Below are 25,423 nucleotides of genomic sequence, written 5' to 3'. Positions count from 1 at the left end.
AGAGAGTATATAATTATATACATACTTATGTATGTCTGATTTTACTTCAATCCATAAAGTTTTTTTTTTTTTCATCGGTTTCATATAATTTTAACAAAAATATAAATTATATACTTTAATTATATTTTAAATTTGATTATTTTTAAAAAAAATAATTATATTTTAAATTTGATCATTTAAAAAAAAATTAATTATAATTAAATTATTTAGTTATTCCAATCTTAATTTATACTGATTTTTTTTATACAATAATTATTTTTAGTTACTTCATCTGTCACAACTAATTTGTTTCATTTAGTTTAGACATTAAAATAAAAAGTTATGAATTATGAATGTTAAAATGTGATGAAAGTGTATAATTATACTTTAAAAAAATAAAAAACAAATTATGTAGAGTAACGAAAATATAAATTTGACAAATTAAGTGAATTGAATAAAGTATTTACTAATTATATTTTACTTCAAATTTTGTATTTACTGTAACATAAAACTTTTTGAAAGAAAAAAAAAGTATAAAAAATAAGGGTTGTCTTAAAATTTAAAATTCATCATTCTCGATATATGCTTATATTTTATTTTTTCACAAAAAAATTATATTTAACATAAAATATTAATATTTTTTATATTATTAATATGATTATTTATATTTACATAAAAAAAAAATCAAATTCTAATAAAGAATGACTTGATGGCATTGAATAAACTTATGATCACGAGTTCATAAGTTCAATCTAAAATTTTAAGTTGTGTTTGATTGAAATTTTTTCAAAAATTCTAATTATTAGTATTTTTATATATTTAACTTAAAATCTAAACAAAACTTTCTCACTAAAATATACTTTTATTTCTAAATAGAAAATGAATATTGAATTCAATATCTAAGAAAAATATATAAAATAAAAGAATTTATTTTATTTGTGTTGAATTTGAATTACCTATTAATTTTTTAATTTAAATATTGTATTTTTATAGAATGATTTATATATTTTCTTGTACTTCTTTTTTATCTTTTCATTGAATTTTTTTATTAAAAGTAATCATAGACTTATATTAGATTATTTTAAATTTTTATTTAATCAAAAATATATTATTAAATATTTTTACGATTCAATAAAATATTATTATTTTTTAATATATTATAAAATCTAAAAAGCATTTTCAAATCGAACGAAGGAGATGACTATATAAAAAGAGAGAACGGGAATAGACTCAAATCAAACCAGTTTTGGATCCAATAGATAAACCCGAAGTTGTCTAGGCCTGACACGGGTTCGAATCCGGGTAATCGGGTCCCGTCGATTACGCAGTACCTAATGCTTTAAAAAGTAAAAGCCCTTAATTTTATGTGGCTTGATTGCAATTTAAGGGTCAGTATTTATATAAATCCCAAATTTATTGAGAGAAGTAGTACTGGACCATACACATAAATTAATTTTCTGCTTTCCTACCCATATTTATAATAATAATTTATTGTCATAAAAAAAAAAAATTATTATTATTAGCATCTGTCACCTAAATAGGCTGACATTCAACTGATAATTGCACACCCTAGTGCGATGCAGTCGCTAGTTGCTACAGTGCGCCTTCCACGGCTTAAATTAGTGGACATTGTCTTTCTTTTCTCTAAAAAATTTGATTGGCTGAGAGCGGACGGGTGTAGGTACCACGGGCGCAGGAGATCCACACCGGAGCATCTGCACTAGCTACCATGAAGTCAATATCGAGCAGACGAAGAAGATGACATAGCTTGAGGCTGTTAATGAAGACGCGGAATAAATAAATTCAACCGTTTTCTACCTGCACAGCACGTCCACTACACTTCCTCACCCAAGAGCGTTGTTATTGTGCTGGACTGCCTTCGGGAATTGCATTTTCTCCCCATAATTAAAGGTAGCCAGGCGAAAGGGTTAGGAAAGATCTGGAGCCGAAATGGTGGTCGGCCTTTTCACTTCAGGGAAGCAGGTGTAGTTAGGGTTCGAGACGAGATCGGATAAAGTAGGAAGAAAAATGTGCTGTGGCAGCAACCTTAGATTTGGACCCACGATGCTGGAAGCACGACTGTTCTTACTATTCCTTGCTCTCTGCTTTGCTGCAAGGCCGTCGTTTTCTCGAGGTTAGCTTCTCGCTGCGTGGATTCCAAGCGATAGTGTACTTTTAGTTTATTTGAGCCTATGTAGCTGGTTAGTTGAGTGAAATGGTGTCGAACTGTTTAATTGGGAATTATGAGTTTATGTTTGGGTTTTTTAGGGGGAAGCCATGGCAGTGTCGGTGAAATTGGTGATTTCTGAAAGGAATTTTGTTTTGGATCATATGCAAGATTTGATTAGGGTTTGTTCATTGGATTTGAATTGTAGATGGTGCTAGAAAAGTTTATAGCTTTTTTGGCTAGGAATTAGGATGCGAAAGAATGGATCTGATTTCTGTTTTTTTCTTGTTTCTGCTGAGAAGAATAAACCAATTTTGGTAAAATTTCTTTAAAAAGTCTCAAATCTCCATTGGGTTACATCGTCATACTGAGAGAATCTGCTTAAACTTCTTACCAGGAAGGTTCTTAATGGTATAGTGAGCTTGTAAGAGTAATTTGCACTTCAAACTAATTCCTGTATCTATGGATCACCACCATCTTACAGTTCTTTAATTTGGGAACATAGTCGACAAAAGTTTTGATCCCATTTATGCTACGATTAATTTCTTTTGCTAACATTAGCTGAAGAAGCTAGGGGTTGGATAACAGTTTAAAATTTAAAAATTTACTCGGAATCCATATGCTGATAAATGTTCGTTATAAGGAAGTATATATGCCAGGGGGAGGGAGGGTTGATTTTGGTGAGACAAGCTCCCGGCTTAAATGATAGTTGTCTTTTATTTCAAATGATGTACAGGGTAATTCGATTCTGCAGATTATTTTTCCAATGTAGTAAGTAATTTTCTTTTTCTATTGTTGGTGCTTTTCTTGCAGCACCATATGCTATGCGAATAAGCTGTGGAGCTCGTACGGATGTTTCTAGTGCTCCTTCAAATACTCGCTGGCACAAGGACTTTGCTTACACAGGCGGAATTCCTGCTAATGCGAATTTTACGAGTTTCATCAGCCCTAAACTTAGCACACTCCGGTACTTTCCTTTCAATGAAGGTCCTGAAAATTGTTACAATATAAATAGGGTGCCCCATGGTCATTATCTTGTGAGGATATACTTTGGCTTGCTTGCGGAACCTAGCTTCGACAATGAACCTTTGTTTGATGTGTCTGTCGAGGGAACCTTAATTTATTCTTTGCCATCTGGTTGGAGCAACCATGACGATGAGCAAGCATATGTTGAAGCCCTTATATTTCTGAAGGATGGAACTGCCTCTCTTTGCTTCCATAGTACTGGACATGGAGATCCGGCGATACTAGCAATCGAAATTCTTCAAATTGATAACAGAGCATATTATTTTGGTAAAGGCTATGGTCAAGGCACGATTCTCAGGACGGACAGAAGGTTTAGTTGTGGCTCTCAAAGGCCAAAATTTGGTGCTGATTACAGCGCAGACCGTTGGGGTGGGGATCGATTCTGGAATTCCCTTCCAACGTTTGGCCAGGGCTCTGATCGAATCATATCTACCCAAAAGAAAATTACACAAACCTCACAAGCACCCAATTTTTATCCGGAGGCACTTTATTTAAATGCCCTTGTTAGTACGGATGCTCAACCGGAGTTAGCGTATACCATGGAGGTTGAACCTACTAGAAATTACTCCCTGTGGTTACATTTTGCAGAAATAGATCCTTCAGTCACTGGTGCAGGACAAAGGGTGTTTGACATTCTAATTAATGGTGATGTTATGTTCAAAGATGTAGACATTGTCAGTATGGCTGGCGGCGTAAACAGTGCTCTTGTATTAAATACAACTGTTGTTGTTAGCGGCAGGAGCTTGACAATTGCTTTGCATCCTAAAAAAGGGAATCATGCCATAATATGCGGTATCGAACTTTTAGAGCTTGTGTTGGCCGAATCCAAAACATCACCAGATGAAAGTAAGCATTTTTTCTTTTTTCTGAAATGCTTTCTGTACTTTTAAGTATGCCTTTTTCCTTCAATATTAAGCAGGTGAAAATGTTTGGAAGTCTTTTCGTTTTTTTAGTGTTCCTGGAATTTCTTGTTTCTTTCACTGTCTTATATGTTATATCTACTTAATATTGAGAACACTTTTAGAATCTTAATGGTTGACTCTCCCGTTATAGTTAAAGCATTGCAAAAGCTGAAGACTGCTCTTGGTCTTCCCCTTCGTGTTGGATGGAATGGTGATCCATGTGTTCCTAAACAACATCCATGGAGTGGAGTTGACTGTCAGTATGACAGAAATATCAGCAAATATGTTATTGATGGAATGTATGTTCTGAATCTCTTGCAAGATCTTTTTTGTGCTCGAAATCAAATATATATATATGTATACATATAACTATTGTCAGAATCTTCTAGACAGAAGGAACTGTGTTCAAGAAAAGATTTTTTATGGAAGTTTTCTCAGTTTTAGTGTATATTCCGATTTTATTTCAAGAATAGATCTCCCTTGACTGTATATTTCAAGAGATGGTTATGGATTATTCATTTATTTATTACTACTTATTCTTTCTTTCATTTATGATTGCAAGGTCAGAGGGCTAGACAACCAGGGTTTGAAGGGTTTCTTGCCAAATGATATATCGAAACTGAGTCATCTCCTGAGCATGTAAGCCAATAAGTTAGAACAAGCATTTCCATTTGCTGTTGTGAGCTGTTTCTAGTGTCATCAATGTTTGATCTCATATGGATTGCTTAATATTAATACTTCAATTGTCTATTTACAGAAATTTGAGTGGAAACAGCCTATCCGGTGTCATCCCATCTTCACTTGGATCGGTTACTAGACTGGAGATACTGTGAGTGAAGTTCAAACCATTTAATCTCTGGTGTATACATATACGTCGCAATGTTTTTGTAATGATCATTTTGTTTTATTAATAATCAAATGATTGCCTGATCCATTCGACAAATGCTGAAGCACGATTTTAATGTCAGGGATATCTCATTCAATTCTTTCAACGGATCCATTCCTGAAAGCCTCGGACAGTTAACCACTTTACGGATATTGTAAGAATCGACGACTTAACTTGGCTATAAAACTCACAACATGATGTTGGATTAATGTGCTGCTCTCCCACAGGGACCTTAATGGCAACTCTTTATCTGGAAGGGTCCCGGCTGCACTTGGAGGAAGGCTATTGCACGGCGCTAGCTTCAAGTATGTTCTCACCAAATCCCATCAACAATACATACATACATACATACATATATATATAATGTGCTTTTCAATCTTTTCCGGATGGTCTCTATTGATCACTTAATTGAAAACTTTTGTTGCTGGTTCAGTTTTACTGATAATTCTGGTCTCTGCGGCATCCCTGGTTTACCTCCATGCGGCACGCATCTTTCTGCTGGTGCTAAAATTGGAATTGGATTTGGAGCCTGCATTGCATTTCTACTCCTTGCCGTGTGCCTGACGTGTTGGTGGAAGAGGCGGCAGAATATTCTTCGAGCCCAGAGAATTTCTGGTAATATTAGCATCATTTCTCTTCCAAAATACACAACATACATAAATGGTGACGCTCTGTTATCTTAGCTATATCTCGACTAATACTTCATTTCTATGATGATCCCCACTCAGCGCGAGATGCCCCATATGCAAAAGCCCGAACACACTTCAACCGCGACGTACAGATGACTAGAAATCATTCCCACGAGCATTCCAGAACTGCAGCTGAGAACGGACCTAGCCTGCTCGCCTAATTGCTTCAAAGTAATGGAATGGAGGATCAATACACACACATTTGTCGTCTTTGTGTTCGATTATTTATACAGACAGACAGTGAGAGATAGGGCATTTCGCTCTCTTCCCTCAAAAGATCTATACTATCTGGAGATTGGAAACAGGTAGGTATGTTGATTGGTTGCAGAGGGAGGGAGGGAGGAACTGTATATTGCTGTAGTTTTGGCAGCTCTGAAACATCAGACATGTACAAGTTATTGGTTCTGTATGAGTTCCACTTCATAACTTTATAATCGTATGTATTACTACTACTTACTATGATACATATTTGTCAATATCATCCCCCAAAAGGGTATTCTTGTCAACAGATTCAACATTTTTCTTTACTTGTTTGTCAAGAGTTAACCTTTGTGTCCACATACAAGGTTGTGCTTGTTTTAGAGTTTTGAATTTGAAATATTTATATAAAACATTCTCAGTAGCATAAATAAAAATATTTTATTTTGAATATATTTTTTTAGTAGGTTTATATTGTATATTATATACTTCTTCCTTCTTCTCGCAATTTGAAATTTTGTAGTAGATTAAAAGATATTATATTTCAAACTGGTTATTTAAAATTTTGTAATAGATCAAGAAATATTTCAAATTTTATAATAAATAAAAAAATAATAATATTTTATTGATTTTGATATTTTTGCCCTTTGACTATAGTTTAAATTGGGAAGGACGAAAATTATATAAAGAATCAACTTTGAGTTTGAATGGAAGAATAATACTCTCTAATCCATATCTATCTATCAATTTGTTATTTATAAGGATATTTAAAAATATTAATATTATATTGAAATGGAGTAGAAATAAAAATTAAAAAAAAGACTATGATATAAAAATAATTATATTTGTGTAATATATTGTAAATTGAATGGTATTTGTAAAGTTAAATAGATAATACAATAAATAAATATTTATTATAGGACAAATCAAAATACAAAAATAGGTAACTTATTAAATAACGGACCGAGTAAGTATTTATTTTGATTCGAAATCACAGTCAAAGACGCTCCAAATATCGAAATCTAACACAGTACACACGACGCATGGATTGCGTGTAAGTGATGGTGAATAGAGTAGAGTAGAGAGTGAAAAGGACGTAAGGGAGGCAGAACACAGGCCCTCAGGTCCACCAAAGCACCGCTCCCATTCCATCACCAACGCTACGTACTGGAGGAATCACTCTGGTCCCGGGACCTCCAACACAATTATGCAGACCATGCGTATAACGTACAAGTAAACGGTACACCGCACTCAAGCATACGTCACCAATACCAGATTTTTTACCACCGGTAAAAGAGTAGAAGATGAATCCAACACTGTAACAGGAGAGAAAAGGAAATGACATGACACGGTCAAAAAGTGGCTGTCGATTTGACCTGGCCCCATCATCAACGGCTCTGGTTGAATCCCAATGCAACAATTAATAATCATAATAATAATAATAATAATAAAATAATAGTTACTACAATTGTTACCTCTGTACACTGCACTGCACCCTGTTCCCTTAGTCTCCAACACCACGTAATCGATTTATATTCTCATCTCATCCATCCATTTAATCTAATCCAAATCGAATCAAAGTCGTCGGCTATTAATTACCAGCTCCTCATTTACCAACGGCTATTAATTAACGTTTGTCCCCCCGCAGTAATAAATAATCAAGCACTAGTAGAGAAAACTTGTTGAGAAGCCACCGCTGCTCTAATAAAGAACCATTTTATTATTTTCATTTAATTAATACTCCCTCCGTCCACGTAATTTGTCCATATTTTCTATTTTCGTCAGTCCCATATTCTGTCCCTCGTTAATTGTCATTTCTATTTTTGAAAATATAATTAAACATTTTAAATTTTGAACTTTATAACTTTTTTAATTTTAATTAAACTATTTGCTTATCTTAATTTTAATTTATAATTATTTTTACTAAATAATTATTATTTTTACTAATATATTTCTTAATTACTTACTAATTATATTTTATCTAAATTCTTGTATCAACAGTAATACATCCATATTATATGGGACGGAGAGAGTAATTATTATTATTATTTCATTTATTTAATTAATAAAATTTCCTTAGTGGAGTGGAGAGCCGTCACGTGACAAAATGACACCCGACACGTGTAACGAAGCGGCGGCTCCTGCCTGCTTGCCCCCTCCAACCCCACACGGACATGTCCCTGTCTCTACTGTTCTGTTCCCTGCGGTTCCCTCAAGTTTCTCGTGAAAGCGCTCCCCAAAACAATTTATTGCCCACACGGTAACTCCCCCTGCGCCGCAGCCACAGGAGATAATTCCCCTGAATTTAAAAGCAGCCGTCCGGCCGACGATTACGGGAGCCTGGCTGGGCCCCACCGAACTTTCTAGGCTCTATACAAAATCTGCGCTGTGCCAGAATTCCATTTCCCATGTCTGATCTGCCCGCCGGCGAATTTTCTCACTCTACAAATTCAGCTATTTTTCTCTCTCTACGGACTTCCATGGCGTCGGCGCGTGAGGGTCACTACAGGGGCGTCAGGAAGCGGCCGTGGGGGCGCTACGCCGCCGAGATACGCGACCCGTGGAAGAAAACGCGGGTCTGGTTGGGGACGTTCGACACGCCGGAGGAAGCCGCGCTGGCATACGACGGCGCCGCCAGGACGCTTCGTGGAGCTAAGGCTAAGACTAATTTTCCGGCGGCGGCGCCGCCGTCGTTCGATCTCAACCTGCCGTCTGACCGCCGGTGGACCGCGGCGGCTCCTGGGTCGCGGCTGATCGGCGAGTTCCTCCGCGCAGGGGTGCTTGAGAGTGTTGACTCCGGTGGGAATCGAGGACTTGCGCCGGCGCCGGCGGGCGGTGGAGGGGCGAGTGACGGCGATGCGCCGCCGAAATATTTTGGAATTATAAGACGAGGATTGGGTATAGACTTAAATGAACCGCCGCCGCCGATATCTATGTAGGCCGCCGTCACTTTTAAATTTCCGATTGTTAAAATATTCTAATGATGACGTTGGAATTTAATTAAGTAGTTTAATATTTGTGAATAATTGCTTCTTTTTCTTTTTCTTTTTTCTGGATGTTTCTCATACAAATTTGGAAAACTATTGGGATTGTTTCATTTGCATTTCAAACTAATCTGTTTATTGTCCAACTTATATAATTTTTGTAGGAAGTGATTGTGTATTTTGATTGTATTTAAAATTTAATATAATTACTTTTATTAATATATATTATTTGTTTATTTTGCTACTTTTAAAATCTTGTGTGTATGTGCATTGGTAGTAATTGACAATATACAAATTACAATATCAATTATATATTAATATAGTATAACTATTATCACTTTATACATTTTCTTTAATGAAAATATATTATCTTATCTCATAAATATTATCATTTTAAAATATTCTAAACAAAATTATAAATCATACTAAAAAATACTTGGACTTAATAACAATAATGAAGTCTGACCCTCGTGGATGTTTTGTAAACGCGGGGGACCAAATTGATATATGGCAACAATTGAGTGTCCTGATTTGAAAATTTTGTGATGGATAAGGTTCGGAGAAGACTTTGAGACGTCACACCTAATGGGTCTGCTTGCAGATAGAATTTAATGGTCCATTAATTAATTAATTAATGGTGTCTGCTTTAAATATTTATATATATATATATATATTTTAACAATAATTAATCGTATTTTTGCACTATACAAATAATAATAATAATAACGACGGTAATTTCAAGAATTCGTACGTGTAGGCAGAATGAATTAAGGGTGTGTTTGTTCGGGGGTTTGGATTTTGAGTTGGGATTTGAACAGTAAAAATTTTGAATTTGAATAGTTGTATGATGTGATGTTTTGAATGTAAAATTAATTTTTAGTATAATATAAAAAATAAGTATTTGATTTGATATTTTTGGGGGGAAAAAATTGAATGAACAGTAGAAATCCACCAAAATCCTTCAAACACACACACTAAGTGTAAATTCTAAACAGAGATTGAAATAACTTTTGCAAGACAAGGACCAATAGTCAATTTAAAAATAAAAAAACTGTTAATTAATATTTTGATAATGTCTTAGTCACGACAATGTTGACAACAATGATGATCAAGTAGCGGTAATAAAAGGGCATTTGGAATTGGGCGGCCATCATAATTAAATTGGCTGTCTCGGTTACCATCAACACTCCTTTACATTATTTATTTATTTTATCTTAAATAAAAAAATATTATATTTTTATAATATTAAATATTCATCTCAAACTTTGTACTTTTAGTCCTAATTCGGAATGATTAATTTTTATTTTTTTAAAAGAAAATGAATATATTTATTGTAAGCGGAATGAGCATTTAATTAGCGCCACGCGGCGGTGTGGATTGTACCGAATCTAAATGGTCCTTCTTTGTAAGATTCGCAATGTGACTCATTTCAGAGAGACATATACATATATGTTTATTATATATTCATTTTAAAATATGTGAGATTATTAATTAATTAATTTATTTTTTAAAATTGAATTATTTGCAGCACAGTGAAATGCAATTGACCAGTCAACACCAAATCTTTTAAAAGTCTACAATTTATTACAATACAACCAACTAATACTGGAGCGTTATTTATGTATGTATGCTTTGTACAATGTACGAACCTTACTGACTTTTGACTGTAAATTTACTCTTAATGAATATTATATTTATATCAACTTTATTTATTGACCAATTAATTCACCCGTGGAAATGGGAATTTATTGAAAACCCTCTGATAAATACATTAATTAACTAATTAGATTTTATTGCCTGCAATGATCAGTAAAATAAAAATTTGGTACTAAACAAGAAAATTTAATTAGATTTACATATACAGACACGGCGGCATCCGTACAGACATGGGTCCCACGTGCGACGGCCATAACTGCTACATTTTCCGGTCCATTTTTTCCGACCAATCCACTTTTTTCCGAAAACAGACAAAACCACACGTCAGATCATATCAGAGATTCCAACGCCGACAGACATTGACGTAATTTCGCCGTTAATATTGCCGGAAAATCGTAGCTCCGATAACACCAGTAAATGCCGCCGGAAATTTTAACAAGACGGAGATCATATCAGTTTCCGCCGCCGGATCATAGAAAATCCGGCGGCGGAGGCAGGTTGAGATCAAGATTTATGCCTTTGGGAGGATCGACGGCCGCCGGCGACAAATGGTCCGCCCACCGGTCTCCGCCGCGAAATTCCACAGGCACGAGACGCATTTTGTTCATCACCTCCGCGATTTTTTGCCGCGACTCCGGCCGGAAGCCGATAACCGCCGCTTCTTCCGCCGAGCAATCGGCCGCCGTCGCAGCGACGCGGCGGCGGAGACTGTTCTGGAACGGGAACCTCATCGGTCGGCGGCCGAAAACGAGCTCGAAACTTGCGAGATCCTGCACGACTATTGCAGCCGGCGGAGGTGGCGCCGCCGCCGCCGCGCGGCGCGACGGCTTGACGGCGGCGCTCTCGCCGAACAATTCGTTACTATTCTCGCGACTCATCAAAACCAGCGGCGGAAAGTTCGTCTTAGCCTTGTGGCCGCGGAACCGCCGGGCGGCGGCGTCGTACGCTCTCGCCGCCTCCTCCGCCGTGTCGAAGGTGCCGAGCCACACCCGCGTCTTCTTCCCGGGGTCCCGGATCTCGGCGGCGTACCTCCCCCACGGCCTCTTTCTCACTCCCCGGAAACGCAGTTCGTGTCGGTAAGCGTCCGCCGCCGGCGACGGCGAGGGCCATACCTTCGGCGCCATCGCGAGGACACGTGTACGGGCAGGATAATTCAGGTGTAGAGAGAAATAAATAAATAAATAAATGATAAATTAAAATAGGGTAGGGTGATGGATTGGGTGAATGAGAATAGAAGAGAAGGGATTAAATAGAAGCAAATATAATAGCCGCCCTAGCCCCTACGGCGGTAGAGTGGGGTCCATGAGTGGGCCTGTTTGGCGGCACTCTCTCTTAATTATTAAATTATTATTTATTTATTTGATTGTTATGAAAACAGTTTTCAAATTACGCTTGGAATCACACATGTACGTATACATATTGGTAAGGCTATTTATTATTGTGTGTAGCGTGTAGTGTGTAGGTCTAAGCACACCTCAAATAGCAGCCTGCCACGTGGATTGACCTCAGCGGAAGCGTGTTGGTCTGAAAATTGCCCCCACCCCACCCGGCTGCGGCTGCTAAAACCTAAAGCCACCAATCCATCATTTTACTTTTCACTGCCGACGCGCTTTGGATCGACTTTCATGCACACGCGCCTCTATATTGCTCACGTGCTACACTATTTCCGTTTGTGGATATTATTATTGCTATTTGTTTGCTCGGCCCAATGATTCTTTCTATCTATAGACAAAATTCCTATAAACAGGGGCGGATGGAGGTGCGGACAAGGGTGGGCTGCAGCCCTCCTCCCCACCCTTTTTTATTTTATTTTATTTATTTATTAAAATTTATGTACTTTTTATATAAATATATATAATATAGAAAAAATAGATAAATAAAAAAATACTAAAAAATTGTATATTTTATCTGAATAAAAAGGAATATAAAAAAAATATTTATAATACAGTGTATAACTATTATTATTACTGTAATTTGTTATTTGTATTTATTTTTTTCAAAATATAATAATCAGAATGATAATTTTTTCGGATAACAAATAAATATTTACAAATAAAATATATTATCTTATAAATTTCAAAAATAGCCCACATTCGAATATAATCCTAGGTCCGCCACTGCCTATAAATCTATATAGTAATTTTAAAAATATTGTATAAAATTTAAATAAGGTTTTCTCTGTCAAGGTTATGAGTGATGGTACCGGTCAACATATAATCGAATTTTGTAATAAACTTATTTTTTGCATTTTTTTATGAACTAAAACATCTTGAATTATTCATCTTCTTCAATATTCGAGTTTCAGCCGTATATGGGTGATTTTAAGAGTTAATGCATTATTATTCTTGGTTATAAATTCGATTTTAAGGTAAATTATTCGATTAATTATGATTTTTAGTTTTCAATGCATTTTAAATCCTTGTTCCATCTTGATTTCAAATTTTTATAGCTTAATTTCAATTGGTAAGTTGTCTTAATAATTATGATTTTAGATTTCAATTCTTATTTATCGAAGATTTCTGCAATCAATTTTATGAAATTGTATCAAATTGTATCCCATGATTATATATGTATATATTACATAGTCTTAGAGCAATTCATGGGATTAGTTTTAAAAAAAATGCAAATAATGTTTCACTTGTAAGAAAGAAGGTGAGAATGTATTTTATACTTAGTATTTTGAGTTAGATTTGCAAAAAATTAAAAGTTAAATTGACTAGCTATTTGATAGATTGTAAATAAAATATTTGATATAATATTTTAAATATAAGAAATTTTTTATGCAATATAAAATCTGAAAAATAGTTTATATTTGTTAAAAAACGAATAATGAGTTGAGTCAACCCTGCGACCCAACGTACCTTGATGTTTGCTGTATTGGCATCATGTGCAACCAAAGTCTATTGTAAAAAAATAATAATAACAATAATAAGTAAATGAATAAATACCATAAAAATATGTTATTGTATACCACAAAAATATAAGATAAAAAATCCAATAAATAACTCTTATGGGTCTCAAGATTGGTTGTAAGATTAGTAAAATCTCAAATTAAAAAGTTATTTAATAAGTATATAATATAAATAAAGTAAATAACATAAGCAAAACGTACATGTAAGTTATAAATAATACTTCTTTTTGTCCCTTAAAATATATATTTAGATATGATTACTTCTATTATAATTAATTGATAGACAAAAATGATAAAAATAAAATGATTAAACAAGACGAATGGAGTATACATTAAATGTATATATATTGTTGAAAACACAAAAGAAAGAAACAAACAGCACAATTTGTGACAATAAAGGGTTGTTTCTCTGTAATGGCAACTTTAACACAATATATGGATTTTTCATTGTTTCGTTCATGTTGTTGGTATCATCCAAAATCCAAATACACAGACATACCTACAGTTTCTTTTTACGTCCAATAGGCACGGTGGCAGCAGGGACAATTAATAAAAAGCCTTGATGAAGAAATGCGACGGAATTCATCACAAATTTGAAAACTAGAAGAACACCTGGGGGTTCTTATAGCCCTAGTCGAACCATAGAGTCGACGCAAGCAGATCTTGGACAAATATGGCTCTACGAGTCGCCTGTTTTATTCGCTGCTCGCGCTCTTCGTGCGTGAGCGAAGATAGTAAACTGCATGTAGATTTAACATTGAAATATGTTGCGCAATCATTACTCAGAAATCTTGCGTTGTAAAAATGATATGAGCAAGTTAAGTTAGCTACCTTGAAGTCCATATATGGTCGGATGGAGCGTTCTTCGATGAATTCTCATCAAAACTTGACATCACAGATTTTGAAATGTCATCAGTTTCGGATGCAGAGAGCGTCGAGATGAGAGACGAGAAAAAACCATCAGTAATGGCAGTAGTTGCAGTTGAATTATTCGACCTGGATCCTCCCAGAAGCACCTGTAAATGGGCATCCCTCAAATCTCTCCCCAGCAGGGACAGCGCCTGACTGGTGGGGATCGGAGCTTTTCGCACCCGGCGATGGCGGTGCAAGTAATTGTAAGTTAAGGATAGCTGCGGCACAAGTCAGACAAGATCATAAGAGAACAAATATCAGAGTCTACGATCGAATATATTTTCGAGACAAGGATATCTTCAGCAGATGCCCGTGCTGCAGCATTATGTGACTTAGCATATCCCGGGCGATTTTAACAGAGCAAATCGGACAAACCTACAAAGAAAGAGGAAATATCAAATGGTAAAGACTTTGGAATTCACATTGCAATCTTAGGTAGTGAGAACTTCTTCGAAGACTAGTGAGAATTCTTTGCTAGAGATGATTGATTATTAACTAACTAAACAAGAAAGGTGAGTTACCATTGATTCGATTTGAAAATGAATAAACAACCACGTTTGATCTACTAGGCTATGATCATTTCCTTCTTTGCCTATTTTGTATAAGCAGTTGAGGAATTTGAAATTTCAAAAGTGGATAGGAGAAGAACAAATGTGCAGAACGAATAATTGAAAGAGGAATAGAATAAAGCATCATCATGAAGCTCGAACAAGTTCGACAAAGTGAATATAATATTAATAAGCATATTCATCATTCACCAAAAGCAAAAGCAAAAACCTAATCACAGAGGCGAGCATCACCAGATTCAAACAAAATCCACTCGATTTCTGAGGCATATATGCAAAAGATGAACACAAACAAACGCATCGGTTCTACTAGAAACTCACTGCAGGCTTCGATTCGCAGGAGTGATCATCCTCCAGATGCGAGCAGAGCGATCCTATGTCGAACTCCGAATAACAATACGGACAAGGATAATCGGACCGGATCTCGTCCTCCACATCCAATTCGTCTACAACCAGCACCAAGTGTTCTCAAACAAAACAAACATCCAAATCAATCAGAAACTACATCAAGTAGAGTAAAAACACAAACCTAATTGAGAGCTCGCCGCACTGTGGCCGACATGATTCCCGCTCTGCATATTCAGCTGCCTCTTCGCAGCGGCGAGGCGCGTCATCCAGAAATCAGAGTCCATGATTACACCGAAATTCCAAACAACAATTCAAATCACAGCAAAGACCACGAATACAGCAACAGAGAACTCCACAAGCTGATCTCCTTAATCGGCTCCTGCTCCAGATATATTCTACAGCGTTGATCTGAAGCAAATTCACTGGTTTTGCCTCAACGGTTGCTGTAGGCTTCTTTTAAAAAACAAAACAATAATTTATTTTTTTTCTGGATAATTTATTTTTGAATATTTTTTTTTCTTTTCTGGAAAATAATTTCTATTTTACTTGTTCACTAATGTCAATTAATATGAGGAAAGAGACGTTGAAAAAATGTTTTAGACTATTCGATTTTTTAAATAAAATTTATTATCATTGAATTGGGCTTTGGGCCGTATTAAAAAGGCCCATCAATCACAAATAATCTAATGCGGATGAATTGGGCCGCATCGGCTTTGTACATCTTAACGAATTTATTTATTTTTTAAATCTTCTTAGGTTTCAATGCTCAAAATCCTTTTCTTCCTGGAATTTTACAATAAGTTAGTCAGCTGAACAAGAAGAAAGCAGAAAAACCATTGGTTGCATAACATCCATGGAAGAATAACCATCCATCTACAATACAGGAGAAAGACATTCTTATTGGTAGAAATAGAAGTGGATAGCTATATCTGTTACATGCAGTAAAATTCGAGCAAAAGCAGAAGCAAATCTTTGATTCTGAGAGGTAATTAATAAATAACTATTTACTCAGAATTCAACTTCAGAATAGCTAAGAGGGGAAAAGTGAAAGTTTGGGAGTATCTTCAAAGCAACAGACAGGCAGCCAGTGAGCAGATATCACAACCCTATAAAGGAAGAAAAGCCCGAGTCAAGAGGCCATGTCGCAGTGTCGGAAATTTTAGCCATCGACCAAATTCTTAATATAATATGAACAAAATGCAAACTGTACAAGAATTTGTTACTAAATTTATCAGAAACTAAAAGTATACAAAAATGATGCTTCAACTGTAGATTAGCATTTATCACAGAATTAAGTGTATCACAAATACCAATAATCCTTCTTGACAAACACAAGAAATTGATGCATTCTTGCAATCAGCTCATGTGTGACCGTTATTAAGCATTCTCATAGGGCACATGTAAAATAAAACTTCACTTGAACCATCCAACTGTGGTCATACATCATCGTTGCAATCTGATGAACATGGAGTATTAGTATGATCTATATATGTAGGAGGAAAAAACTATCATATTTCTAAACAATAATGGATTTCTCAAATGAAATATGTCGTATGATACTAAAGTTCCATTCACCAAAGCTATGAAAAACTTATGGAGTGTGAAGAAATTTCTCAAGACATTTGGAGGGGGCTTCCCCCAGGATTAATCTATGATTTCATTTAGCCATGAACTTTATCAATATAGCAAATTGAGAGACCTCAAATAAAATCATGCAAAATGTCAGGTTGAACCTATATAAAAGGAGATAGATACAGCACACCTAGAGGGTTTTTTCTAGTACAATGAAGCTCTTGCAAAGGTCCTTTTTTACATGAAGGGTTGACAAATTCATCTATGAAGAGATAAATGCCATGTTTTTTATTATGTTCATTAGATGAAGAAACAAATCACTTCACCTCCTTTTCATGACCTTCATCTAGTCCGTTTTTGCCCTACAAGATAAAAAGAATACACCTTTTTTACTTCAAAAGTTTGTTGGAATACCTCAAACAAAAGAATGACAAACAAGGGGGAAAACAAATAATCCTACCTATGAAGGACAAAAATCAATGATTATTCAGAGATTTCATCTTGCTAAACAAAACTAACAGTAAGGATGTCTTCAGACAGAAACTAACTAGCCTTAAAAGTCCATATTCATGTATAATCTCTAAAGTCTTATCAGTGACAAACACCTAATGTGTTTGGCACATTAAAATTTTCAAGTAATCGTTAGCATAAACAACCTAAGGATCACAATTATCTGCAAATGCTAATTAGAAGCCATCCAGATTCAGACTAAGTAACAGCATTGGTTTCATGACTAGAAACATCGACGAGAATATAAAACATTACCTTCAAGAGTCCAAGCGTGGCTACGAGGAGAAACAGAGAGCATAGAAGTAAGCAGCGCCGAGGCGGTAGCACTATGGAACGGCAACATCGACAACGCGCTAGCACTGCTCATCTCCACAGGAGACCTAGCGCATGAAAAAAAAAATTCAAATTGCCGCAATAAAACACCATAGTCATCAACAGTAAAAACAATATTCCATTCTAATCGACCTAAAAATGCGAGCAGAAAGCGGCTTCTGAACAGAGACGCGAAATGGAGATCCACCAGTCCTAGACTTCGCTCCAGGCGATAACCTGGCGGCCGCCCCCCTGGCCGATGTAGCGGCGGAGCGCATGACGGACCTGGCGGCGAATGCAGCCATAGCAGATTCAAATGCACGGCGGATTAGGGTTAGGGTTCTGGCTGAGGTTTTAGGTTTTAGCTCCAACGCTTGCTTAACCTTTTCTTCTCCTTTTCTGGTTTCCCCAAATTCAACCAATAATGACAATAAATTAAATTAAAACATTTATAAAATAAAATATCGTGCATTGCCAAAAATACCCTTCATTTTCATCAAATGCACAAGCCCACAAGGCCCAAATAGAGTAGCCCAAAACACCAGTCCAACAGAGAATTGAGAACAACGCCGTTGGAATTTTAATCGTTACTTTTAATTTTCTTTTAAATAAAATATATACAATATGATTAATAATTATGCTCTTTCCGTGCAATCAAATCTTTATATTTTGTTATTTTCATATAATATACTATTACAAAAATACATTTAGTTTTTATATAAATTAAATATATTATTATTATATATTGTAAAGATAAATTTGTTAAAAAAATTTATATACTTTCATTTATTAATAAAATATTTTTTCTCTGTTAAAAAATCAATGAAAGATAAGTATTTGAAAGCATAGGATTCTAAAAGAGTGGTTGCCAATCTTGTCTTTACCTATAAATGTACATATGATTTGAACAGCAAATTATAATAGTAAACCCAGTTACCCTTTTTAAATGGTCCACTCTCATAATTACCTGACCTGATATTTGCCCATCATTTTTATTTATTCACTTATTTTGGCATTATTCAGCCTAGTCGCTATAATTTTAAAATAAAATTTAAATAAAAATAATTATTTACTAGGATTTAAAATATTTTTAATAAATAAAAAAATGAAATTACAAACGTAAATAGGCATCTCAATATTATATCTAACTATTGTTGATAAAAAAAATAAAATAAAATAATTCACACACAAAAAAAAAGAGTACCCGGGTTGTGGAAACATATGTAAGAATAAAAGGATTGGTTTTTTATAACACCCGGGACTCCAAATCCGTATCGCTCCTATTTATGTTAAACGTCCGTGCAGCGCTGAGATCCGGGAGCTCCAATAAATGTGGCGCCATTTTGGTTCTATTTTTTTTTAATATATATATACAATTATTATTATTTAAAAATATATATCTAAATAAAAAGTAACCTTAGTAAAAGAAGGGTATGCATTTATTATGACTAACTGCCCCACAACTGAAAATTTAAAGTCAAGGAAAGGCAGACATGAAATCTTGAACCGTAAGTCAGGGCAAAAGTTAAAAGCCCCTACAGAGAGGGCCGGGACTTCCCCGACATCTGCGCCACAATCCGACTTCCATCCTTCTTCAATTAATTCGCACCATTTAATAATAATATTTAAAGAAAAAAAAAAAAGTGCTGGTTTTTGGCTTTAGCGTAAGCACAGAACAAATTAAATCTGAAAACACGATTCTTGTTGGTATTCAGGACAGATAATAGAAATCGTGTTATGACGAGGATGATGGCTACCCGATTCATAACTGCACACCAAAACTTCACTACTCCGCTAGCTACACTGACACTGACAACATTGGACTATTTACCTATTTTTTTTATTTATATTGTTAAAATATAGTATAATATTGTTACATGTTGATGTAGTGATTGAATTAAATATTTGTGAAAAATCAATCAAGAAATGGTAGTTTGGTCCAAAAGGCAAATTAAATCCGTTGATTAATCCGTGAATGGTGCTGCAATTTAATAAAGTCCAATTATTACACTTTATTGCTTTAAAAAAAGACGTGGCAAAAATAAAAAAGCACATCGTAAAAATATATAAATAAAATTCATCAACAGACCATTACAAATTCAAAATCCCACAATTCCAAAAACGCAAGGGCATGAAAATGCTGAAAATTCAAAAATAAAAACCCACATAATTAATTAAACATGTGGTTCAATTCATAACACAACAATCCCCCCTATAATATATTTTAGTTTAATTAATAATAATTAATTAAAATATTTGTTATAATTTTCATGGCTCATTGAAATTCTCCTCCGGCTGGAACTCGTTCTGGCTCTGACGAAACTCTCCGACGGCGTTCCCACCGTTAAACTGGCCGTACCGGTCGCCGGCTCCGGCGTCGTAGGAATTCCTCCGGCCACCTCTCAGGCTCTGGTAGGGGTGGCTGCCGCTGAATTTCTCGGCGTCGACGTCGTAAAAGTACCGGCCGTTTTGGAAGGACCTGGTGTCGCTCAGTCCCTGCGGCTGGAACTCGGCGGCGGCGTTGGTGTAGCTTCTGTACGGCGTTTGATCTTCTTCCTCTTGCTGGGCGTCGTAGAAGTTCTGGCGGCCGCCATTGTCGTAGCCGTTGGTGGTGCTGTAAAACTTGTTGCCGTCGTCGTTGTTGTTGTTGTCGTCGTTAGTTGTCTCCGGCACGGTGACATAGGCAACGGGGTTGTAGTTTTTGGGGAGGTACTTTGACGGCGGCAGAGTGGCGGCGTCGGAGTTGCCGTAGAGGCCGTAGTTGTTATCGGTGTTGGGTTGGAAGTTGGGATCTTGAGTTTGGGGGAGTTCATTTTTAGGGACGCCATTGTTGGTGGTGGAAGGGACTTTGTTGAAGAATTGGGTGTCTCTTGCGGTTGTGGTGTGCAGAGAGGATAAGAACAGTGGGAGGAGGAGGAGGAAGACGATGGAGAGTTGGTTGGCGAAGGAAGCCATTGCAGGGGTGGGGGGTGGGGTAGGGTGAGTGTGGAGTAGTACTAGTGTTCGGGGTTTGTGTGTTTTTATAGAGGTTTTTAAGGGTTTGTTTGAAATAAACATTTTTATATACTTTAATATAATGATTAAAAAAAAAAAGTTAATAACTTAGATATATATATATATGTATATACATAAGATTAGATGGGGCCTTTTGGAGTTTGATTTAAAAAATTTATTTTAAATTTATTTTTGAATGATAATTTGAATTTTATATATTTTGTAATAAGGTGAAATAAATTTTTAGAGTGAATATTGAGAATTATATAGTAAAAAACCTAATATAGAACAAAGTTATTGTTGGATTTTAATAAAATTTATATATAATTTTAAAAGTAAAATCAAATAAAATTAAGGCAAGCTTTTAATATATTGTGTATATAATAGTATGAAAATAAGATGAGAAAGGCATTCTTGGACATGGTTTCATTGTCTCATTGCTATTTATCGTGCTAGAGAATAAAATTACGACATTAATATTTATTTATTTTTTATCTAAATTATATTTCATTTAAACATTACAATAAAATTTATTTCAGATCAAATATAAAGTGTGTTTGTTTTGCATTTCAAATTTAAAATTATAAATAGTATAATTTTCAATAAAAATGTATTTTTTTATTCATCAAAATATCATATCTTAATATTATTTAATTAAAATTTAGATAAAAAAATCCAATTTCAAATCCAACTAAACAAACTGATCTAGACAATCACTGTCAAAATTCATACAGAAAGAACCCATTACGTCATCATTTTTGCTGTACGTTTGGGGTGAGCTTTTTTTTTTTTTTAATAATACATTTGAAATAAAACATGATTATTCAAGTATGATTCTTAATATAAACATATTATATATATCACCAAATATTAAATTAAAATATTATTTAAATAAAACGTTGAAATTCAAATTGATTCGGTATATTAATAAAAGTTATATAAAAAGTTAAATTATATGTAGATAAAATTACAAGTGTAATAACAAATGTAAGTAAGTATTATTAAAACCAAACAATCACGGAATCATGGTTAGTTATTGAAGTGTTTCTTTGTCAACGCCGTTAGTTTTGCCGTTTTCTCGGGCTTAGCTAAATTCTTGCGAGATTGGCGGAATGTAACATCGGTGTAATGAAATAAAGAAAATAAAATTACAATTGGTGCTCGAGGTGGGTTAGAATTTACATATATATATTTATTTATTTAATTATTGATTTATATAGTTTTATTTATAAAATATAAATAAATATTTTAATTAAAAGAAAGAAATAATAATTTCTAGTGTCTTTAATGTTGGACTTGCCCACTAGTTAAAGCCCATGTGCAGTGGCCCCACCATTAATATAAAAAATATATATATATATATATTTTGTGTTGAATTACTATTATTTTTTTATGAGTAAATATAATATTTTTATATTATATATTGTATTAATATATATATATTATATTTTTGTAATATTTATAAAAAATTATAAAAAAATATTGAATGAATAAATCCATTGTTTTATTTACGCATACATTTAAAAAGGTTTGGCATTTTATATAATGCAAGTAATTTAAAATATTTTTCAGAAAATCTGGAAAAGTATGTAGTTGTATGTCACTGCCAGGACCAGGCCCCCCTCAGGCTTCAGCCACGTCTGCTCTCTTTCGACAGTTTCGTTTAGATAGGAATTTTTTGAGGCTTTTAAAAATTTGGAAAAAAATAAATTAGTAATTTGTTTTAATGGTTTGTTAAAAAATATTTGATACAAGTTGTTTTGAAAGAATAAATTTAATTTGAAACCATTTATTATATGAGAGGTGACAGAGTATGGAAACTATATTTTCAGCGTAGGAGTTGTATTACTGCTATTTTATACTCTAGTTTACAATAAAAATATAGTCTATTAATTATAATTTACTTATTTCTAATTTTTCCAGAAAAGAAAAGGAAAAATGAAAATGAAAATTGGACAGTAAATCTTCTATGCTATGGCCTATGGGGTGTCGTCTATGGGGACTGGATCCCAAACCAGGAGTGCCAACAGCATCATATTTGGGATAACAATTGGTACCAATGGATGAACGTCGCTCCCCAGTCTCTTCCTCCTCATTCTCTCCCGCACGTATCTCCTCCTCTCCTCCTCGCTCCACCGTCCTTCCTCCACGCCCTTCGCCATTACCGCCGGCGGCGGCACCTGGTAGGGGCATTTCGACCGCCACGACGTCTCCGGGAGCCCGAATCTCGAAAATCTCTTCACAAACTGGGAGACGCCCCACCGGAGGCCTGCGGAGGGCCGGCGGCAGAGCAGCGGCGGGTAGTCCCAGTCGAGGTAGCAGGGGATCTGCGTGGATATGAAAACCTGGCTGTGTAGCGGTGGCGATGTTGTCGGACTGGTCATGACGTGAGTCAAGGCGTGGAGCTTCTGCTCCCAATTCGTGTCCTCCATTAGCACAACCTCCTGGTTCGGAATTTGGATAAGATCAAAATCCCTAGCTCCCTGGGGAAGGAGGAGGAGGAAAGGTTTGACAGTGCAGTTGGTGGTCCCGGACCTCTGAAGATTAATGAGCTTATGATAAGGCTTTTTATTGGGCTTTTTGGGCCCATGAATATTTGGGCTTAGACCCAATTAGGATCTGGAAAGTTCCACGTGGTTCTAGCATGTTCTTCGGGTAAGTTGTTCCAGAGTCATCTGACCTGTCCCTTCTCCATGCTGCAATGGAACGCCACTAATAAAAATCAATCAGTGGTTCCACAATTCGCAATTCGTTCACTGTGAATTGTATATAAGATATTTTGTTCAGTTTTGAGGCGTTGATCGGAAGAGGAAGGAGGAAAAGATGGGTGTGGATTATTACAAGGTATTGCAGGTAGATAAAAACGCGAAAGATGAGGACTTGAAGAAAGCTTACCGTAAGCTCGCGATGAAATGGCATCCTGATAAGAATCCGAACAATAAGAAAGAGGCCGAGGCGAAATTCAAGGAGGTTTCTGAAGCTTATGATGTATGGTTTCGTTTTTTCATTTAGCTCCATGTATTTTTTGTTCTATATTGTTTCGTACGTGTGTTTGAACGTGTAATCATCTTCCACTAGCTGTTAGAGATCATGTGAGAGTTTTTTCGTTTGGTGTTTTGAATTTTGATGGAATTTGATTGATTATCATCAATAATCACTCGATTACGTTATGGGGAGTTTTTTGAATGTTCGGCTCTGAGACATGGTTGATGCTGCCTGCATTGTCACTTCTGTTGTTTAATTTGTTCTTGTGATGAATCATTTAGGGTTTGTATAATCTGTAATTTTGCTTCTGAGCATCACCTTGGCCTGTTGTTGCAGGTTCTGAGTGATCCCCAGAAGAGGGCAGTCTATGATCAATACGGTGAAGAAGGCCTGAAAGGTCAAGTGCCGCCTGATGCCAGCGGTCCTGGCGGTGGCGGAGCAACATTTTTCCATACAGGAGATGGGCCGAATGTGTTCAGATTCAATCCCAGGAATCCAGACGACATATTTGCAGAGTTCTTTGGTTTCTCAGGTGGTCCATTTGGAGGGATGGGAGGTGGTAGTGGGATGAGGGGAGGTTCCAGGTTTCCAGGGGGCTCCATGTTTGGAGATGATATCTTTAGCTCTTTCGCCGACAGCAGACCGATGAGTTCGGGTCCTAGGAAGGCTCCGCCCATTGAGCAAAAATTACCCTGCAGCTTGGAAGAGCTATATAAGGGAACTACAAAAAAGATGAAGATTTCTAGAGAGATAGCTGATGCCAGTGGGTAAGTTGTTCTTCTGCTATAGAATTATCTGCCCTGCCCTGTAGCTTTAGTTGTATATCTGATTCAATTGTGTTGCTGAAATCATGGTAAGATAATTGGTATTGCAACTGTAGTTATAAGGATTTAGATTCAGTTGGTAGAAGTAACTGAGAAGGGTAATATCATAATGTGCAGGCTGAAAAGATACTTTCTTGATGATTCTACATACCGATAGTTAGAAGTATGGTTGGATGGGGAAAGTTTTCTTAATACTTAAATTCTATAACTAAGAATCCTCTTCCTATGGAGATACATTATAAGTAGATACTAGTAAGATGGATTCTTTAGTAAGAGTTGATTTCAAGATAAAAATAATGATGTTATCTACATCATATACTTCAATTGCACATTCTTTCTAGCTTGTTATCTAATAATGGTTGTTCCCTTTAAACAGGAAAACTTTACCGGTGGAGGAGATTCTGACCATTGACATTAAACCGGGCTGGAAAAGGGGAACTAAGATAACATTCCCAGAGAAAGGACACGAGCAGCCGAATGTGATTCCAGCTGACCTAGTATTCATAATAGAGGAGAAGCCGCACAGTGTCTTCACAAGAGATGGGAATGATCTTCTCGTAACGCAGAAGATATCACTTGCGGAAGCACTTACAGGCTACACGGCACACATCACGACGTTGGATGGGAGGAGCTTGACCATTCCTATCAACACTGTGATCCATCCCAACTACGAAGAAGTAGTGCCTAGAGAAGGGATGCCTATTCCTAAAGAACCCACTAAAAGAGGGAACCTGAGGATCAAGTTCAACATTAAGTTCCCCACTCGGCTCACGGCGGAGCAGAAATCTGGAATCAAGAAACTTCTTTCTCAGTAAGTTTTCGACAATCAATCTCAGGGAGCATTGTAGCAGTTAGATGAGAATAAACACAATACCCATTGTAGATCAAGAAACCCTGGAATTTTGTGCAAGTACTTCAGTTTCTATATGTAATTTAAATGAGTATTGTCTTGTGTGACATACAAAAAGGATTTTTCTTCTTATATGTCATTTGTAGATAGAT

At 35.7% G+C, this 25,423-nt stretch overlaps 8 protein-coding genes across 12 annotated transcripts; 3 read left to right on the top strand and 5 right to left on the bottom strand.

Annotated features, from left to right (window-relative positions):
* Positions 1 to 1,633: 1,633 nt before the first annotated feature.
* On the top strand, positions 1,634 to 6,155 carry LOC127249811 (receptor-like protein 4). Its single transcript, XM_051272817.1, has 9 exons — positions 1,634 to 2,113; positions 2,960 to 4,018; positions 4,226 to 4,373; positions 4,642 to 4,713; positions 4,832 to 4,903; positions 5,043 to 5,114; positions 5,188 to 5,265; positions 5,394 to 5,575; positions 5,689 to 6,155. The coding sequence occupies exons 1-9, from the start codon at positions 2,008 to 2,010 to the stop codon at positions 5,808 to 5,810; spliced, it is 1,911 nt and encodes a 636-aa protein (XP_051128774.1). The 5' UTR covers positions 1,634 to 2,007; the 3' UTR covers positions 5,811 to 6,155.
* A 1,976-nt stretch (positions 6,156 to 8,131) lies between these two features.
* LOC127249815 (ethylene-responsive transcription factor 12-like) lies at positions 8,132 to 8,991 on the top strand. The gene has a single exon (XM_051272826.1). The coding sequence runs from the start codon at positions 8,256 to 8,258 to the stop codon at positions 8,784 to 8,786; it is 531 nt and encodes a 176-aa protein (XP_051128783.1). The 5' UTR covers positions 8,132 to 8,255; the 3' UTR covers positions 8,787 to 8,991.
* Positions 8,992 to 10,606: 1,615 nt separating this feature from the next.
* On the bottom strand, positions 10,607 to 11,725 carry LOC127249448 (ethylene-responsive transcription factor 9-like). The gene has a single exon (XM_051272213.1). It carries the CDS (start codon positions 11,609 to 11,611, stop codon positions 10,958 to 10,960), a length of 654 nt encoding a protein of 217 aa, XP_051128170.1. The 5' UTR covers positions 11,612 to 11,725; the 3' UTR covers positions 10,607 to 10,957.
* A 2,057-nt stretch (positions 11,726 to 13,782) lies between these two features.
* Positions 13,783 to 15,705, bottom strand: LOC127249865 (protein DEHYDRATION-INDUCED 19-like). 2 transcript variants are annotated; one of them, XM_051272912.1, is made up of 5 exons: positions 15,406 to 15,705; positions 15,198 to 15,322; positions 14,608 to 14,685; positions 14,230 to 14,501; positions 13,783 to 14,137 (listed from the first exon to the last, which is right to left on the bottom strand). In XM_051272912.1, the coding sequence occupies exons 1-5, from the start codon at positions 15,506 to 15,508 to the stop codon at positions 14,029 to 14,031; spliced, it is 687 nt and encodes a 228-aa protein (XP_051128869.1). In that variant the 5' UTR covers positions 15,509 to 15,705; the 3' UTR covers positions 13,783 to 14,028. The 2 variants fall into 2 exon arrangements, with proteins under 2 accessions (XP_051128869.1, XP_051128868.1); XM_051272911.1 differs by having other exon boundaries at positions 14,230 to 14,507; positions 15,406 to 15,701.
* Positions 15,706 to 16,098: 393 nt separating this feature from the next.
* On the bottom strand, positions 16,099 to 18,035 carry LOC127249867 (protein NUCLEAR FUSION DEFECTIVE 6, mitochondrial-like). Of its 4 annotated transcripts, none has more exons than XM_051272913.1 (4): positions 17,772 to 18,035; positions 17,562 to 17,686; positions 17,123 to 17,158; positions 16,099 to 16,330 (listed from the first exon to the last, which is right to left on the bottom strand). In XM_051272913.1, the coding sequence occupies exons 1-3, from the start codon at positions 17,921 to 17,923 to the stop codon at positions 17,139 to 17,141; spliced, it is 297 nt and encodes a 98-aa protein (XP_051128870.1). In that variant the 5' UTR covers positions 17,924 to 18,035; the 3' UTR covers positions 16,099 to 16,330; positions 17,123 to 17,138. The 4 variants fall into 4 exon arrangements, with proteins under 4 accessions (XP_051128870.1, XP_051128874.1, XP_051128872.1 ...); XM_051272915.1 differs by lacking the exon at positions 16,099 to 16,330 and adding an exon at positions 16,430 to 16,680; XM_051272917.1 differs by lacking the exon at positions 17,123 to 17,158.
* Positions 18,036 to 19,672: 1,637 nt separating this feature from the next.
* Positions 19,673 to 20,613, bottom strand: LOC127249472 (protein E6). Its single transcript, XM_051272257.1, has one exon. The coding sequence runs from the start codon at positions 20,571 to 20,573 to the stop codon at positions 19,887 to 19,889; it is 687 nt and encodes a 228-aa protein (XP_051128214.1). The 5' UTR covers positions 20,574 to 20,613; the 3' UTR covers positions 19,673 to 19,886.
* A 1,811-nt stretch (positions 20,614 to 22,424) lies between these two features.
* On the bottom strand, positions 22,425 to 23,137 carry LOC127249989 (uncharacterized). The gene has a single exon (XM_051273116.1). It carries the CDS (start codon positions 23,042 to 23,044, stop codon positions 22,592 to 22,594), a length of 453 nt encoding a protein of 150 aa, XP_051129073.1. The 5' UTR covers positions 23,045 to 23,137; the 3' UTR covers positions 22,425 to 22,591.
* Positions 23,132 to 25,401, top strand: LOC127249987 (uncharacterized). Its single transcript, XM_051273115.1, has 3 exons — positions 23,132 to 23,600; positions 23,934 to 24,364; positions 24,798 to 25,401. The coding sequence occupies exons 1-3, from the start codon at positions 23,436 to 23,438 to the stop codon at positions 25,234 to 25,236; spliced, it is 1,035 nt and encodes a 344-aa protein (XP_051129072.1). The 5' UTR covers positions 23,132 to 23,435; the 3' UTR covers positions 25,237 to 25,401.
* Positions 25,402 to 25,423: the final 22 nt, after the last annotated feature.

Source organism: Andrographis paniculata, unplaced genomic scaffold (genome assembly GCF_009805555.1).
Source record: "Andrographis paniculata isolate CXL003 unplaced genomic scaffold, ASM980555v1 Contig36END, whole genome shotgun sequence".
In the NCBI taxonomy this organism is placed as follows: Eukaryota; Viridiplantae; Streptophyta; class Magnoliopsida; order Lamiales; family Acanthaceae; genus Andrographis; species Andrographis paniculata.
The sequence above is the reverse complement of the archived record's forward strand: the minus strand, read 5'-3'. Positions and strand labels throughout refer to the sequence as shown.

Bases quoted from the DNA above. Each gene is read 5' to 3' on its own strand.
- LOC127249811 (XM_051272817.1), top strand. From the start codon at position 2,008: ATGTGCTGTGGCAGCAACCTTAGATTTGGACCCACGATGCTGGAAGCA. The intron at 4,019-4,225 runs GTAAGCATTTTT...CTCCCGTTATAG, and splicing joins CAAAACATCACCAGATGAAA to TTAAAGCATTGCAAAAGCTG. The intron at 4,374-4,641 runs GTATGTTCTGAA...TTGCAAGGTCAG, and splicing joins AAATATGTTATTGATGGAAT to AGGGCTAGACAACCAGGGTT.
- LOC127249815 (XM_051272826.1), top strand. From the start codon at position 8,256: ATGTCTGATCTGCCCGCCGGCGAATTTTCTCACTCTACAAATTCAGCT.
- LOC127249448 (XM_051272213.1), bottom strand. From the start codon at position 11,611: ATGGCGCCGAAGGTATGGCCCTCGCCGTCGCCGGCGGCGGACGCTTAC.
- LOC127249865 (XM_051272911.1), bottom strand. From the start codon at position 15,508: ATGGACTCTGATTTCTGGATGACGCGCCTCGCCGCTGCGAAGAGGCAG. The intron at 14,508-14,607 runs ATATCCTTGTCT...ACTTACAATTAC, and splicing joins AGCACGGGCATCTGCTGAAG to TTGCACCGCCATCGCCGGGT. The intron at 14,138-14,229 runs GTAGCTAACTTA...ATCTACATGCAG, and splicing joins GACCATATATGGACTTCAAG to TTTACTATCTTCGCTCACGC.
- LOC127249867 (XM_051272913.1), bottom strand. From the start codon at position 17,923: ATGGCTGCATTCGCCGCCAGGTCCGTCATGCGCTCCGCCGCTACATCG. The intron at 17,687-17,771 runs GTCGATTAGAAT...TTCATGCGCTAG, and splicing joins CTTTCTGCTCGCATTTTTAG to GTCTCCTGTGGAGATGAGCA. The intron at 17,159-17,561 runs GTAATGTTTTAT...TTTATCTTGTAG, and splicing joins CCACGCTTGGACTCTTGAAG to GGCAAAAACGGACTAGATGA.
- LOC127249472 (XM_051272257.1), bottom strand. From the start codon at position 20,573: ATGGCTTCCTTCGCCAACCAACTCTCCATCGTCTTCCTCCTCCTCCTC.
- LOC127249989 (XM_051273116.1), bottom strand. From the start codon at position 23,044: ATGGAGGACACGAATTGGGAGCAGAAGCTCCACGCCTTGACTCACGTC.
- LOC127249987 (XM_051273115.1), top strand. From the start codon at position 23,436: ATGGGTGTGGATTATTACAAGGTATTGCAGGTAGATAAAAACGCGAAA. The intron at 23,601-23,933 runs GTATGGTTTCGT...CTGTTGTTGCAG, and splicing joins AGGTTTCTGAAGCTTATGAT to GTTCTGAGTGATCCCCAGAA. The intron at 24,365-24,797 runs GTAAGTTGTTCT...CCCTTTAAACAG, and splicing joins GAGATAGCTGATGCCAGTGG to GAAAACTTTACCGGTGGAGG.